The sequence below is a fragment of the Scyliorhinus torazame genome, chromosome 5 (assembly GCF_047496885.1).
Source record: "Scyliorhinus torazame isolate Kashiwa2021f chromosome 5, sScyTor2.1, whole genome shotgun sequence".
NCBI lineage: Eukaryota > Metazoa > Chordata > Chondrichthyes > Carcharhiniformes > Scyliorhinidae > Scyliorhinus > Scyliorhinus torazame.
In genome coordinates this window covers 147,365,537-147,379,795 of record NC_092711.1, presented here as the reverse complement: position 1 = coordinate 147,379,795, position 14,259 = coordinate 147,365,537, and the positions used below count along the sequence as shown (strand labels likewise).

General features: G+C 49.6%; 1 protein-coding gene and 1 long non-coding RNA gene across 2 annotated transcripts in view; one reads left to right on the top strand and one right to left on the bottom strand.

Moving 5' to 3' along the window:
• Positions 1 to 14,259, top strand: part of LOC140417960 (uncharacterized) — an 89,243-nt gene that overhangs the window by 38,576 nt on the left and 36,408 nt on the right. Inside the window, 1 exon segment of the mRNA XM_072501391.1 lies at positions 1,948 to 2,236. Within this exon segment, the coding sequence (XP_072357492.1) occupies positions 1,948 to 2,236 (289 nt within the window).
• On the bottom strand, positions 8,162 to 13,614 carry LOC140421976 (uncharacterized). The gene is made up of 2 exons (XR_011947190.1): positions 13,196 to 13,614; positions 8,162 to 9,531 (listed from the first exon to the last, which is right to left on the bottom strand). It is a non-coding gene; the product is annotated as an uncharacterized lncRNA (long non-coding RNA).

The following is a 14,259-nucleotide window of genomic DNA, read 5'->3' as shown; positions in this document are numbered from 1 at the left end:
TGTGAGCTGTCTGACCATGATGATATAAACAATAGCTAACCAAGTAATATGTTGTGATGAGGGTTTAGAAACAGACCCTGGGGAGACAAGTTAACTGAAGCTGTGGGTTTGTCAGCTGTACTGTGAAACCAGGCATCCAACAGCCACAGAGACCTGTAATATTGGACACTGGGTTTAACCCTGTTCTGTATCAAACAGACCTATCTGATACTGGGGGTGATATAATTAATCTGACCCTTAATTCATTCAATTCCAAAAGTGAATAACATTGATTCAAGTACAATGTTTGCTCTGTTAATCTGTGAATAAAGTGGTGTCAGTTCATGCATATCTGTGTCTGAACTCAATTTCATTACTTATTTTTGTTACTGACTAGGGTCTCTCCCACTCTCTGGCGCTCCTCTCTCTGGTGCCTCTCTCGCCCTCTGTCTCTCTGTTCTCTCTCTCCTCTCGAAGTCTCTGGTGCTCTTATCTTCAATGCCTCTCTCTCCCTCTGCTGCCTCTCTCTCTCTTCAATGCTTAGGAAGGCAGGTAGGGGCAGCAGGATGGCACAGTGATTAGCATTGCTGCCTCACGGCGCCGATGTTCCAGGTTTGATCCCAGCTCTGGGTCACTGTCCGTGTGGTGTTTGCACATGAAATGAAATGCAAATGAAAAATGAAATGAAAATGAAATGAAATTCACCCTTGTTTGCGTGGGTTTTGCCCCCACAACCCAAAGATGCGCAGGGTAGATGGATTGGCCACAATAAATTGCCCCTTAATTGGAGAAAAATGATTGGTTACTCTACATTTATATTTAAAAAAAGGAAGGCAGGTGGGATAGTTTCCTTTGGTAGCCGAGGGCCAAGAATATAAGAACAGGGAGATTGTGCTGGAACTGGATCAAACACCAGTTAGACCACAGCCGGAGCACTGTGGACATTTCTGATCACCACATTACAGGAAGGATGTGATCACACGAGAGAGGCTGCAGAGGGGATTTATGATGATGTTACCCAGGAGGGAGAATTTTAACTATGAGGAAAGATTGGAGAGGCTGGGGTTGTTCTCGTTGGAACAGAGGAGGCTGAGGGGAGATTGAATTGAGTTGTGTGTAATTCTGAGGGGCTCAGATGGAGTGAATATTCCCCTCAGCAGAGCCCAACCCCTGCAGTCAAATATGAAGTCGCTGGTGTGTCAGGAAGTGGGATGAGTGAGTGACTCTCTATCCGCACAGAGAACATGGAAACAGCAGCTCCCCAGTTTGAACTCGCTGGTGTGTCAACAGGCTGGAGGATTGGCTGAATTCCATCCCACTCCTGGAGCATTTTTCAATGTCCTGTCCCCAGTGCCAGCAGGCTGCCTGACTGAGAGAAGCTCTGTCCACAGACAGAGCAGATGAATGGCCTGTTGTTAATATGTTGATGCTGGTATTCCGGGGACTTCCGGTGACAACATGTCGTTGGATGTCACATGTTAGATGGCTCCTGCCAGAGTCTCTGACTTTTGGATGTTTATGCCCAGTTTTGGGTCAGTTTTTAGATGAGTTGTTGAGGGACGTCATAAGGAGGCTGACGAATGTCGAAGTCCCAGAGGAAAGGTGCTGGAAAGAAGGGGGCGAGCGAAGGTCCGCCAGCGAGTGCTGCTGTGAGTCCTGCAGGAAGGAAGGTGGCGGGGGCTGGGTCATCGGGTGGGGCCGCTCCCCTCACCGGGGAAACTCTGACCGAGGTGATGTCAGAGCTTCAAACATAAGTAGATATTACCCCTTTGAACTGAATTGGCCACATTCCTCTTGGCGGTCTGTTCTATTCTCTGAGCCATCACCCATTTGTCCCGGCTGATCCTCGGTCGTCGCTGAAACGGAATCTTCGATGCTTGGTTCTTATTCTCCTTCTGACCCGTGTACCACACAGGTCAAATTTACTCTACTTCGAACTGTCGAATGACATCTTTCTTCTAACCACAGATCCATTCTTCAGACATTGTGGTTAAATGTGTCAACTCAGGTTCTGCTCAGCATTTCATTGGTGGTTTGGGAGGCTCCGAACGCGGTCATAAGGGGGGAGGTGATCCTGTTTCAGGCCAAGGTGGATAGGAAGGAGAGGGAGAAACGCCAACAACTGATGGAAGAGATTTTGGAGGTGGATGGGAGGTACGTGGGGGGCCTGGACCCGGGGCTCCTGGCAAAGAGTAAGGAGTTGCAGGCGAGGTTTGACCTATTGTCCACAGGGAAAGAGGTGCATCAGCTGAGAAGGGTAGTGGGGCTGTCTGAGTCTCGGGGGAAGGCAGAGTGTAGGTCAGCTACGTAGGGAGGCCGCAGCAAGGGAGATAGTTTGGGACAGGATGGAGGAGCTGGTGGTGGCTCTGGAACAGATTAATAACAGATCGGGACTTGTATAAGGAGTGGGAGATGATGGAGTTTTGGGGTGGGTTAGAGTGCCTGAGGTTGAGGGGGGTGGAGAGGGCAGGGTTGGAGGAGCTGATAAGGGTGGAGAAGGTGAAGATGGCGATTGGGAGGATACAGGCAGGGAAGGCTGCGGGGCCAGATGGGTTCCCAGTTGAATTTTATAAAAGATTTAAGGATAAGCTGGCGCCTTTGATGGTTAATGTTCAAGGACGCAATAGACAGTGGTGCCTTGCCGCAAACGATGGGGCAGGCGTCCATCTTCTTGTTGCTTCAGAAAGGCAAAGATGACTTCAGGTGGCAGCCATGGAGTGAGAGGTCACTTATTTGGTAGCTCCCGCTCGTGGTGGACCTTTGGGACCTTTTCCCGACTTATTGGGGATTTGATCGGTAAAATTGGAGACTGGTGAGGTAGAGGAGAAGAATCCCCTGCCAGTTTATGGAGACGTGGATCAGAAGTGGTCTGGAAAGGGGAGACTATTGGGCAAAGAAGGGAGTGAAGACTGCACAGGAAAACATGGCGGAGGCTCAGGGACTGGGATTGCCGGCCCAGTGGTCAATGGAGCAGCTGGTGAAATTCCTTCAGCAGAGCTTCGCCAAGCAAAGACAAGAGTACCTGGACCCGATTAAGACGGGGATTGACCGGGTGGGGCAAAGATTGGAAGCCCAGGGACAGGCGATCCAGAAGGTGGAAGAGGCGGTGGCTGAGCAAGAGGACCAGCTAACCGCGATGGCAGTGGAGCTGATGAGGGACCATCAGAATAGGCTGCAAGAGAAGGTGGAGGATCTGGAGACAGGTCACACAGGCAGAACCTGAGGATCGTTGGCCTCTCGGAGGGCATTGAGGGTTCGGACGCAGGGGCATATGTAGCGCGTATGTTCGAGGATCTGCTGGGGGAAGGCTTACTCGACCCTTGGAGGTGGACAGGGCGCACAGTGCACTTGAGTCGGTTGATCCGTGACCTCAAATTTTGGAATCTTTTTCCTGACGGAAGAAGGTGGAAGGGAGTATGTCCGGGGTGCGTGGGGTCCTTAATTATGCTGGCTGCCTTTCCGAGGCAGCGGAAATTGTAGAGTCAATGGATGGGAAGCTGGTTTGTGTGATGGACTGGGCTACATTCACGACCTCGTGTCGTTTCCTGCGGTCTTGGGCAGAGCAGGCTCCATACCAAGCTGTGATACAACCAGAAAGAATGCATTCTATGGTGCATCTGTAGAGGTTGGTGAGAGTCGTAGCTGACGTGCCAAATTTCCTTAGTCTTCTGAGAAAGTAGAGTGTTGGTGGGCTGGCCTAAGAAGGGTGATGGTTGATCGGCGGTGGGGGGTGGGTGCTCCCCGACCAGGCTGATCACATGGAATGCGAGAGGGCTGAATGGGCCGGTCAAGAGGGCTCGTGTGTTCGCGCATTTGAAGAGGTTGAAGGCGGACATGGCAATGTTACAAGAGACACACCTGAGGGTAGTGGATCAGACTAGGCTGAGGAACGGGTGGGTCGGGCAGATATTTCATTCGGGGCTAGACTCGAAAACTAGGGGGGTTGCGATCTTTTTTTAAATATAAATTTAGAGTAACCAATTTCATTTTTCTCCAATTAAGGGGCAGTTTAGCGTGGCCAATCCACCAAACCTGCACATCTTTGGGTTGTGGGGGTGAAACCCACGCAGACATGGGGAGAAAGTGCAAACCCCACATGGATAGCGACCCAGGGCCGGGATTCAAACCCGGGTCCTCAGTGCCACAATCCCAGTGCTAACCACTGCACCACATGCTGCCCCTCAGGGGGTTGCGATCTTGATTAATAAGCGGGTGTCATTTGAGGTCGGGAATATAGTGGCGGATCAGGGGGTAGGTATATCATGGTGAGTGGGAAGCTGGAGGGGATGCCGGTGGTATTAGTGAATATTCACGCACCAAATTGGGACGGCGCAAAGTTTATGAGGTGGGTGTTGGACGGCCAAGAACGAAGGAATTCTCTTTTTTCCCCACGTGCACAAAGTGTACTCCAGGATGATTTTTTTCATTTTGAACAAGGCTTTGCTGGCGGGAGTGGTGGATACCGAGTATTTGCCGATTGTTGTGTCGGATCATGCCCCACACTGGGTGGATCTACGGGTGAGCAAGAAGTAGGGTCAGCGACCGCGCTGGAGATTGGATGTAGGATTGTTGGCGGATGAGGGGGTGTGCGGGTGGGTGAGGGAGGCCATCCAGAATTATTTGGAGATAAATGACACGGGAGGTTTCGGCAGCAGCTGTTTGGGAAGCGCTGAAGGCAGTGGTTAGGGAGAAGCTAATTTTGATACGGGCTCATGGGAAGAAGGTGTAGTGGGTGGAGATAGATAGGCTGGTTAGGGAAGTACGCCAGGTGGACAGAAGGTATTCTGAAGCCCCGGAGGCAGGGTTCCTGAAGGAGCGGCAGAAGCTGCAGATGGAGTTTGGTCTGTTATCCACAGGGAAGGCGGTAGGGCAGCTGAGGAAGGCGAGGGGGGCGGTTTATGAGTATGGGGAGAAGGCCAGTAGGATGCTAGCACACCAGCTAAAGAAGAGGGAGGTGGCCAGGGAGATAGGAAGAGTGAAGGACAGACGGGGGAACACGATCTTGGACCCAGCGGGGGTGAATGGGGTGTTTAAGGAGTTTTATAGTCGGCTGTATGAGTCGGAACCCCCAGCTGGGGTGGAGGGGATGAGGCAGTTTTTGGAAGGGTTGGAGTTTCCGAAGGTGGAGGAAGGGTTAGTTGAGGGGTTGGGAGCCCCGATCGGGATTGTAGAAGCAATGGAGGGAATGGAGGCCATGCAGTGGAACACAGGGTCATTATATGCAGGCGACCTCCTCCTATACATTTCTGACCAGTTAGGGGTGTTGGGGGAGATTTTGCGGATCTTAGGGGAATTTGGCCGGTTCTCGGGGTACAAATTGAAGATGGGTAAGAGCGAGGTTTTTGTGATCCAGGCGAGCGGGCAGGAGAGGAGACTTGGGAAGCTGCCGTTTAAAATGGTGGGAGTTTCCGTTACTTGGGAATTCAGGTGGCACGGGGATGGGAGCAGTTACATAAATTAAATTTGACCCGGTTAGATGAACAAAGGAGGAGGACTTTCGGAGGTGGGACATGCTCCCGTTGTCACTGGCGGGGAGGGTACAGACCGTAAAAATGACGGTCCTCCCGAGATTTCTGTTTGTTTTCCAGTGCCTCCCTATTTTTATACCAAAGGCCTTTTTTAAGCGGGTGAACAGGGTGATTTCTGGTTGTGTGTGGGCGGGTAAAACCCCGCGAGTAAAGAAGGTGCTGTTAGAATGGAGCCGGGGGGGGGGCACTGCCGAACTTTAGTAACTACTACTGGGCGGCAAATATAGCCATGATCAGGAGGTGGGTAGCGGGGGAAGGGTCAGTGTGGGAGTGGGTAGGGGCAGAATCATGTAAGGGCACAAGTTTGGGGCATTGGTAACGGCCCCTCTGCCGTTCTCCCCAGCCCGATACTTCACAAACCCAGTGGTAGTGGCGGCTCTGAGAGTTTGGGGGCAGTGGCGGAAACATACGGGAGTGGGGGGAGCATCGGTGTGGGCTCCAATTTGTGGCAACCACTGGTTTGTCCCGGGGAGGCTGGATGGGGGGCTTCAGAGGCGGCAGAGAGCAGGGATTGAGAGGCTAGGGGATCTATTTATTGATGGAAGCTTTCCACATTTAGAGGATTTGGAGAAGGAGTTTGAATTGCCGCGAGGGAATGGGTTTCGATATCTGCAGATAAGGGATTTTGCGCGAAGGCAGGTTTCGACCTTTCCCCTTCTACCGCCACAGGGGATACAGGACAAGGTGGTTTCTGGAACGGGGGTGGGGGAGAAGGAGGTTTCAGAAATTTACAAAGAACTTATGGAGTGGGAGGAAACCCAGTTAGGTGAGCTAAAGCGTAAATGGGAAGATGAGTTGGGAGGAGAGGTAGAGGCGGGTCTGTGGGAGGATGCTCTGAACAGAGTCAACACGTCCTCATCATGTGCCAGGCTCAGCCTGATACAATTCAAGGTGGTTCATCGGACACACATGACGGTGTCCCGGATGAGCAAGGTTTTTGGGATAGAGGACAGGTGGGTGAAGTGCGCGAGAGGGCCTGCAAACCATGTCCACATGTTTTGGGCATGCCTGAAGCTTAGGGGACACTGGCAGGGATTTGCGGATGTCATGTCCATTGTGCTAAAAACAAGGGTGGCGCCGAGTCCAGAGGTGGCGATTTTTGGAGTTTTGGAAGATCCGGGAGTTCAGGGGGCGAGAGAGGCTGACGTCTTGGTCTTTGTCTCCTTGGTAGCCCGGAGACGGATATTGTTAGCATGGAGGGACTCGAAGCCCCCAAAATCAGGGGTTTGGGTCAGAGACATGGCTGGGTTTCGTAGACTTGAGAAAATTAAGTTCACCCTGAGAGGAGCAACGTTAGGGTTCGTTCGGAGGTGGCAGCCGTTTATCGACTTCTTTAGAGAAAACTAAACTGCCAGCAGAGGCAATAAAGGGGTGGGGGGTGATGGGATAGGGGGGTGTTAGGCTATTTTGTGTCTAGAGTAGGCGTGAGCTGTGGGAGATGGAGGGATGTTTACGCACTGAACTATGTTTACATTTGTATCGCTTATTGTAAGAAAAGCATAAATGCCTCAATAAAATGTTTTTAAAAATCTTTGCCCCTCGCACCTTAAACCTCTGTCACCCGGTAATTGACTTTTCCAACCTGGGAAAAGCTTCTGACCATCAACTCTGTCTGTGCCACTCAGAATTTTGTAAACTTTTATCAGGTCGTCCCTCAACCTCCGTCGCTCGAGTTTCGAATCCGAATTTATCCAACCTCTCCTGACAGCTAATCCCCTCCAGGCCAGGCAACATCCTGGTAAACCTCCTCTGTACTCTGTCCAAAGCCTCCACATCCTTTTGGTAATGTGGTGACCAGAATTGACGGCAATATTCCACGTGTGGCCTAACTAAAGTTCTGTACAGCTGCAGCATGACTTGCCAATTTTTATACTCAATGCCCCGACCAATGAAGACAAGCATAGAATCATAGAATTTACAGTGCAGAAGGCGGCCATTTGGCCCATCGATTCTGCACCGGCTCTTGCACCTACTTAAGCCCACACCTCAACCCTATCCCCATAACCCAGTAGCCCCACCCAACACTAAGGGCAATTTTGGTCACTAAGGGCAATTTAGCATGGCCAATCCACCTAATCTGCACATCTTTCAACTGCGGGAGGAAACCGGAGCACCCGGGGGAAACCCACGCACACACGGGGAGAATGTACAGACTCTGCACAGACAGCGACCCAAGCTGGGAATCGAACCTGGGACCCTGGAGCTGTGAAACAATTGTGCTAACCACTATGCCACCATGCTGAACAAGCATGTTGTATGCCTTCTTAGCTAACCTATCCAATTGCATTGCCACTTTCCGTGTTTTTTGTTGTTGTAAGTTCCCAATCTACCAGACCATGACAGTTTCGTTCTGCGGGAAACACCCAGATAAATTAGGCAAAAGAACCCTGTAACCACCATAGCCCATCTTCATGGCAACATGGCTGCTTTCCAACTAAATATCTTCCAACGTGCAAACACCTTTTCATTCTGTGCTCCTCGTCAAACTTGGAACCAGATAATCGCAACGAGGCTCAAAAATGGTCAGCCCACCGGAGGCAGAGGTGTTAGACCGGCCAGTCCAGCAGAAAGAAACCCTCCAATCATCACCATTCACCAGATGTCAGAATGAACAAAATGCAGTCCTGGATGTCAGTGAGAGCAGAAACAATAACAACGGAGCCAACATCTGTAATTTATTGTGAACTTGTTGGAGTCACAACAGGTACGATGAATCACAAAACCCCTTCCCACATTGAGAGCAGATGAATGGTCTCTCCCCAGAATTAACTCGCTAGTCTCTCCGGATAATTAAATGTCTCCCCTGCTCAGAGCAGGTGAATGGCCTCTTCCAGGTGTGAACTCGCCAATGTTCCTGCTGGGTGTCTGGATATCTGAATCCCTTCTCTCACTAAAAGCAGGTGAACGGCGTCTCCCCTGTGTGAACTCGCTGATGCGTCCGCAGGTTGGATAACTGAGTGAATCTCTTCTCACACTGAGAGCAGGTGAACGGCCTTTCCCCAGTGTGAACTCGCTGGTGTGTCTGCAGGTGGGATGCCCGAGTGAATCTCTTCCCACACTGAGAGCAGGTGAACGCCTTCTCCTCAGTGTGAACTCGCTGATGCGTCCGCAGGCTGGATAACTGAGCAAATCCCTTCTCACACTGAGAGCAGGTGAACGGCCTCTCCCCAGTGTGAGTTCGCTGGTGTTTCTGCAGGTTCGATGATTGAGTGAATCTCTTCTCACACTGAGAGCAGGTGAACGGCCTCTCCCCAGTGTGAACTCGCTGGTGTTTCTGCAAGTCGGATGATTGAGTGAATCTCTTCTCACACTGAGAGCAGGTGAATGGCCTCTCCCCAGTGTGAACTCGCTGGTGTGTCTGCAGGTGGGATGACCGAGTGAATCTCTTCTCACACTGAGAGCAGGTAAACGGCTTCTCCCCAGTGTGAACTTGCTGATGTGACAGCAGGCTCGATGAAGTAATGAATCCCTTCTCACACTGAGAGCAGGTGAACGGCCTCTCCCCAGTGTGAATTCGCTGGTGTTTCTGCAGGGCAGATGATTGAGTGAATCCCTTCTCACACTGAGAGCAAGTGAACGGCCTGTTCCCAGTGTGAATGCGCCAATGAGCTTCCAGTGCAGATGGAAACCTGAACCCCTTCCCACAGTTCCCACATTTCCACCGTTTCTCCAGGGTCCGGGTGTCCTCGTGTCTCTCCAGGTTTGTGGATCAGTTGAAACCTCGTCCACACACAGAACACGTGTACGATCTCTCCCTGCTGTGAATGGTGCGATGTTTTTTCAGGCTGTGTAACTGGTTAAAGCTCGTTCCACAGTCAGTGCTCCAGAACACTCTCACTCGGGTGTGTGTGTCTCGGTGCTTTTCCAGTCACAATGATGTTTAAAATCTTTTGAAGCCGACAGAAAAGACAAACATTTCTCCTTCTAGATTCAATGTCCGGTGATATTCAGTTCCAAGGAATTGAGAGACTCTGTTAGTTCGAGAGGTGGGATTTCTGTCTGTAATTCCTCCTCTTCAAATATCCTGTAAAAACAATTTACAAAAGACATAATTGTCAGTAAAGGATAGAAATTCAGAACAGACAATTCTAGTTCCTAGAGAACATTCTTTCCTCTCTCATTCCCCAAAGCTGTAAATCTCCGTCCCACACACTCTCCCTCCATTCTCACTCTGCTGTATCTAATATCCACCCTCCCAATTCTCCTGAAGGTGCGGATTCAGGCTGATTGACAGATCCATGCTCACTGCTTCCTATCCTAGGCGCAGAGTTCATAAGAAATACGAGTGCAGTTGGCCATTCGGCCCATCGAGCCTGCTCGTCTATTCTGTGGGATCATTGGCCGATCTATGTCAGCGACATTCTCCGTGTTATTGACCAGAGGCTGAGTGTGCTGACTCAATATCTGTGAGCTCATGAGGCCACGCTGCGAAACGCCATGAAGAGATTCGATGATCCCGAGGAGAGAATCCAGAATGTTGAGCAAGATGCCTCCTCGGCAGAGGCAAGAATTTAATCCTTGGAATACTGGCTGAGTGGTGTGGTGGACTCCTGGAGAACCGAGGGTCAGAGAAAGAACATCCAAGTCGTCGGCCTGCCAGAAGGTGTGGAGGGTGAGGCTCCCGTTAGGTTCTTCAAGGACCGGCTGCCACGTTTTCTCAAGCTGGATGTGAAGCCTGAGCGATTCAAATTAGAAAGGGCATCGGATCCTGTCTTTGAGGCCGGGGTATGTTTTCATCCCAGGCCTGTAGTCTTTCACTTCCACAACTTGAAAGGTCACCAGAGGGTCCTGGAGACGGGTCAGGTGAGGTAGGACCTGGCTCCCACCTCACCGTACAGTGAATTATGTTGCTTTATTCTGTGACCCTGTAAATTGTATCTGACAACTCCGTCAAGTCTTTCAATAATCCGACTACTGCCTTGGCCTTCGCTAAATCCTCGAAGGGCAAGGATTGGAGCAATGATTTGCAGCTCAGACTAACTCAGGCTCTAATCCGGACTCTTTCCCTATCATGGTGTTGGTGTCTGAATTTGTTATCTTTTATCCTGTTGAAGGGAGTTGTTATTCTGTGAGCACCGATTGAATGTCTTCTTCTTCTCCTCGAGTGTTCCAGGGACTCGTATTATCTTATCTCAGTTATGGTAGATGTGCCGTGTGCTTATTATCCATCATCTTTCTTCTATTATCCGAGCGTTAATCATGGCAGAACCGAGTGGTGCCATTGCCGAAAGGGTGGTTCCACTGTGCTAAAGTGGATTGGTCACACTAAATTGCCGCTTAGTGTCCAAGATGTGTAGGTTTGGTGGGTTGACCATGATCAATGCACCGGGTTACGAGGATAGAATGGGGAGTGGGCTTCAGTGAAGTGTTCTTTCTGAGGCTCAGTGCAGACTTGAGGGGTGAATTGCCTTCTGCACTATAGGAGTTCTATGTCATCTATGTTGTGTTATTCATTTTAATTTGTATATGCTGTTAGTCTGTTTGTAATATTTTACAAACTGAATTGTTATCCTCTGTTTTTATATAATCTTACCCTCTTTCCCCACTCACTATTTTAACCTGTTAACTGGTTGTTCAATTGATCTGGCATTTCATCTCGAGACTCTGGTCCCTCAAATATCCTGTTCCAAATTAATTCTGCAATGTGTTTTCCTAAGCTGGCACCGAGCGGGAATTAAAAGGATGGGGGATTTATTAATCGATGTGACTTTTGCCAGTCTGAGGGCGCTGGAGGAGAAATTTGGGTTACCTCCGGGAAATACCTTTCGGTATATGCAGGTTCGGGCATTCGTGAGAAAGCAGGTAGGGGAATTCCCGCTGCTGCCGGCCCAAAGGATACAGGACAGGGTGGTTTCGGGCATGTGGGTCTGGGAGGGCAAGATATCGGAGATATACTAGGAGCTGCAGGAGGCGGAGGCAGCCTCGGTGGAGGAGCTGAAGGGCAAGTGGGAGGAGGAGCTGGGTGAGGAGCTGGATGAGGGCCTGTGGGCTGATGCCCTGGGCAGGGTCAATTCCTCCTCATCTTGCGCCAGGCTCAACTTGATCCAGCTTAAAGTGGTGCATATGACAGGGGGCGAGGATGAGTACGTTTTTTTGGGTAGAGGACAGGTATATGAGGTGTTTAGGGAGCCCAGCAAACCACGCCCATATGTTTTGGACATGCCCAGCGCTTACGGAATTTTGGAAGGGCTTCGCAAATGCTATGTCCAAGGTCTTGGATACTTGGGTCAAACCGAGCTGGGGGATAGCAATATTTTGGGTATCGGATGCTCCGGGAGTGCAGGGGTCGAAAGAGGCCGGAGTTCTGGCCTTTGCCTCCTTGGTAGCCCGGAGAAGACTCTTGTTAATGTGGAGGGACGCGAAGCCCCGAAGCGTAGAGGCTTGGGTCAATGACATGGCGGGGTTTCTTAGGTTGGAGAAGATAAAGTTTGCCTTGCGAGGGTCCTGGCAGTGGTTCTCCGGGCGGTGGCAACGTTCCTTGACTTTCTGGCGGAACGTTAGGGGGAGGTCAGCAGTATCAGCAACCTGGGGGGAGGGGGGGTGGAGGAGGAGGAGGGGGGCGGGCTGATTTCTTTTGCTTTTTGTAAGGGCCGCATGTCCCATTTTGCTTTGAGATGGGTGTTAAATTGTTAATCGTTTAGAGGGTTAAGTTATTTTGTTTTGTTGGCATATTGCCCTGTTTTCTTCGTATTATTTTCCTTTTTGGAGTGTTTTGTAAAATTATTGAAAAACCTGGAATGAAAACATTTATTAAAATTTTTTTTTTTTAAATTTGCAGTGTATTGCTTGGATTTATGTTGGCAATATCTCTTGTTCCTCTCTGTGCCCATTTTCCACCATTTTTTCTGTCACTCTGTTGCACTCATTGTTTAAAAAATGAATTTTTAAAAAGCAACTCATTACAAATCTGTCCACCTCATCCGTGAATATATTCAATGACCCCCACACCCCACTGGTCCCTGTGGAAGAGAAATCCTGACACTAATAACCCTCTGAGGGAAGAGATGACTGGAAATATATAACATAGCGTCAGTACAATATTACACAACTGGAAATAATAATAAATGTACTGTATTACAGAACCATAAATAATATATCTAATCTGTCCCATATAACAACACAAAACACACTTGGCTTTACCAAGATGGCGCCGGAGCGAGGCGACTCTCTGCGAGCTCTCACAAACTGATCAACTTTTGACTTAACTTATACTCATTCTAATCTTTTAAAATTTAATTCTGAACCTAACATTATTACTAACCTCTCTCTTTTACATTGTATATGTTGTGTTGCCCTATTATGTATTTTCTTTTATTCCCTTTTCTTCTCATGTACTTAATGATCTGTTGAGCTGCTCGCAGAAAAATACTTTTCACTGTACCTCGGTACACGTGACAATAAACCAATCCAATCCAATCCAAAACATGTCTGTCTGATATTAATTTACTGCCCCTTAAATGTCAGCCACCTTCTGGGGAAACCAGCCCTTGAATTGTGAACATTGGGAAAGAGACCTTCCTTTTAGCCAGACAAATGTGTCAAGCTGAGGGAGCAAAGGATGTCAATGTCTTTAAGAGAGAGACCTGGGCCAAGCTTTGCAGAGTCTGCACCCTCCCTGGATTCACTTCCTTTCCCTTCAGAATGAGAAAATAAATGGAAAGGGGGAGAAAAGAAATTGTTTTACTCACAAATGTTGGAGACAGGAGGAAGTTTTCAGTCTGTGTGAGGCCCCAGTTTTGCTCAGTGTCCAGCTTCCGTATTCAGACAACGGGGAAGCTGATTGGATGGGGAAGAGAGTCCTTCCGGTTCACTAACTCGCCCCATTGGTCAACAACTTTCCGGCGCACGCAGAGGAATCCGCGGTGACGTCTCAAAGTCCAGTGCGCAGGTCCGGCGCGCAGACACACCAGCTCCGCCCCACTCATTGTTCCCGCTCCTCCCCAGACAAGGTTTCCAGGCAACCGGCTGACATCTCCGGCCAGAGAGAAGCCTCTCGGTTATTTCCCCTCCCCCCGGCCCGGGACTGCGCATGTCCAAGAGAGAGAGAGAGGCGAGGGAAAGCCCATCCCCTGACCTTCCTGCTGAGGCGTTGACCAATGGGAAGAGTTAGGACCGGAAGGACTCTCCTCCTCCAGCCAATCACCGCGAGCTTTGTGTGACTGGAGATTGAGCTTCACACTGTCTGATACCTCCTGTCTCCAACATCTGTGAATAAAACAATTATTTTCTCATTCTGGCCTTCAATTGGTCAGTTGCAGCAACTGAAGGGAAAGGAAGTGAATCCAGGGAAGGTGCAGACTCTGGAAATCATGGCCCAGGTCTCTCACTCTCTCTTAAAGTATCTCTCTTTAAGACAGTGATGTGGAGATGCCGGCGTTGGACTGCGGTGAGCGCAGTAAGAAGTCTTACAACACCAGGTTAAAGTCCAACAGGTTTGTTTCAAATCACTTTCGGAGCGCTGCTCCTTCCTCCGGTGAATGAAGAGGTAGGTTCCAGAAACATATATATTATATATATATATAGACAAAGTCAAAGATGCAAGACAATGCTTTGAATGCGAGCATTTGCAGGTAATTAAGTCTACAGATCTGGAGAGAGGGGTAATCCCAGGTTAAAGAGATATGAATTATCTCAAGCCAGGACAGTTGGTAGGATTTCGCAAACGCAGGCCAGGTGGTGGGGGGTGAATGTAATGTGAAATGAATCCAAGGTCCCGGTTGAGGACATACTCTTATGTGCGGAACTTGGCAAT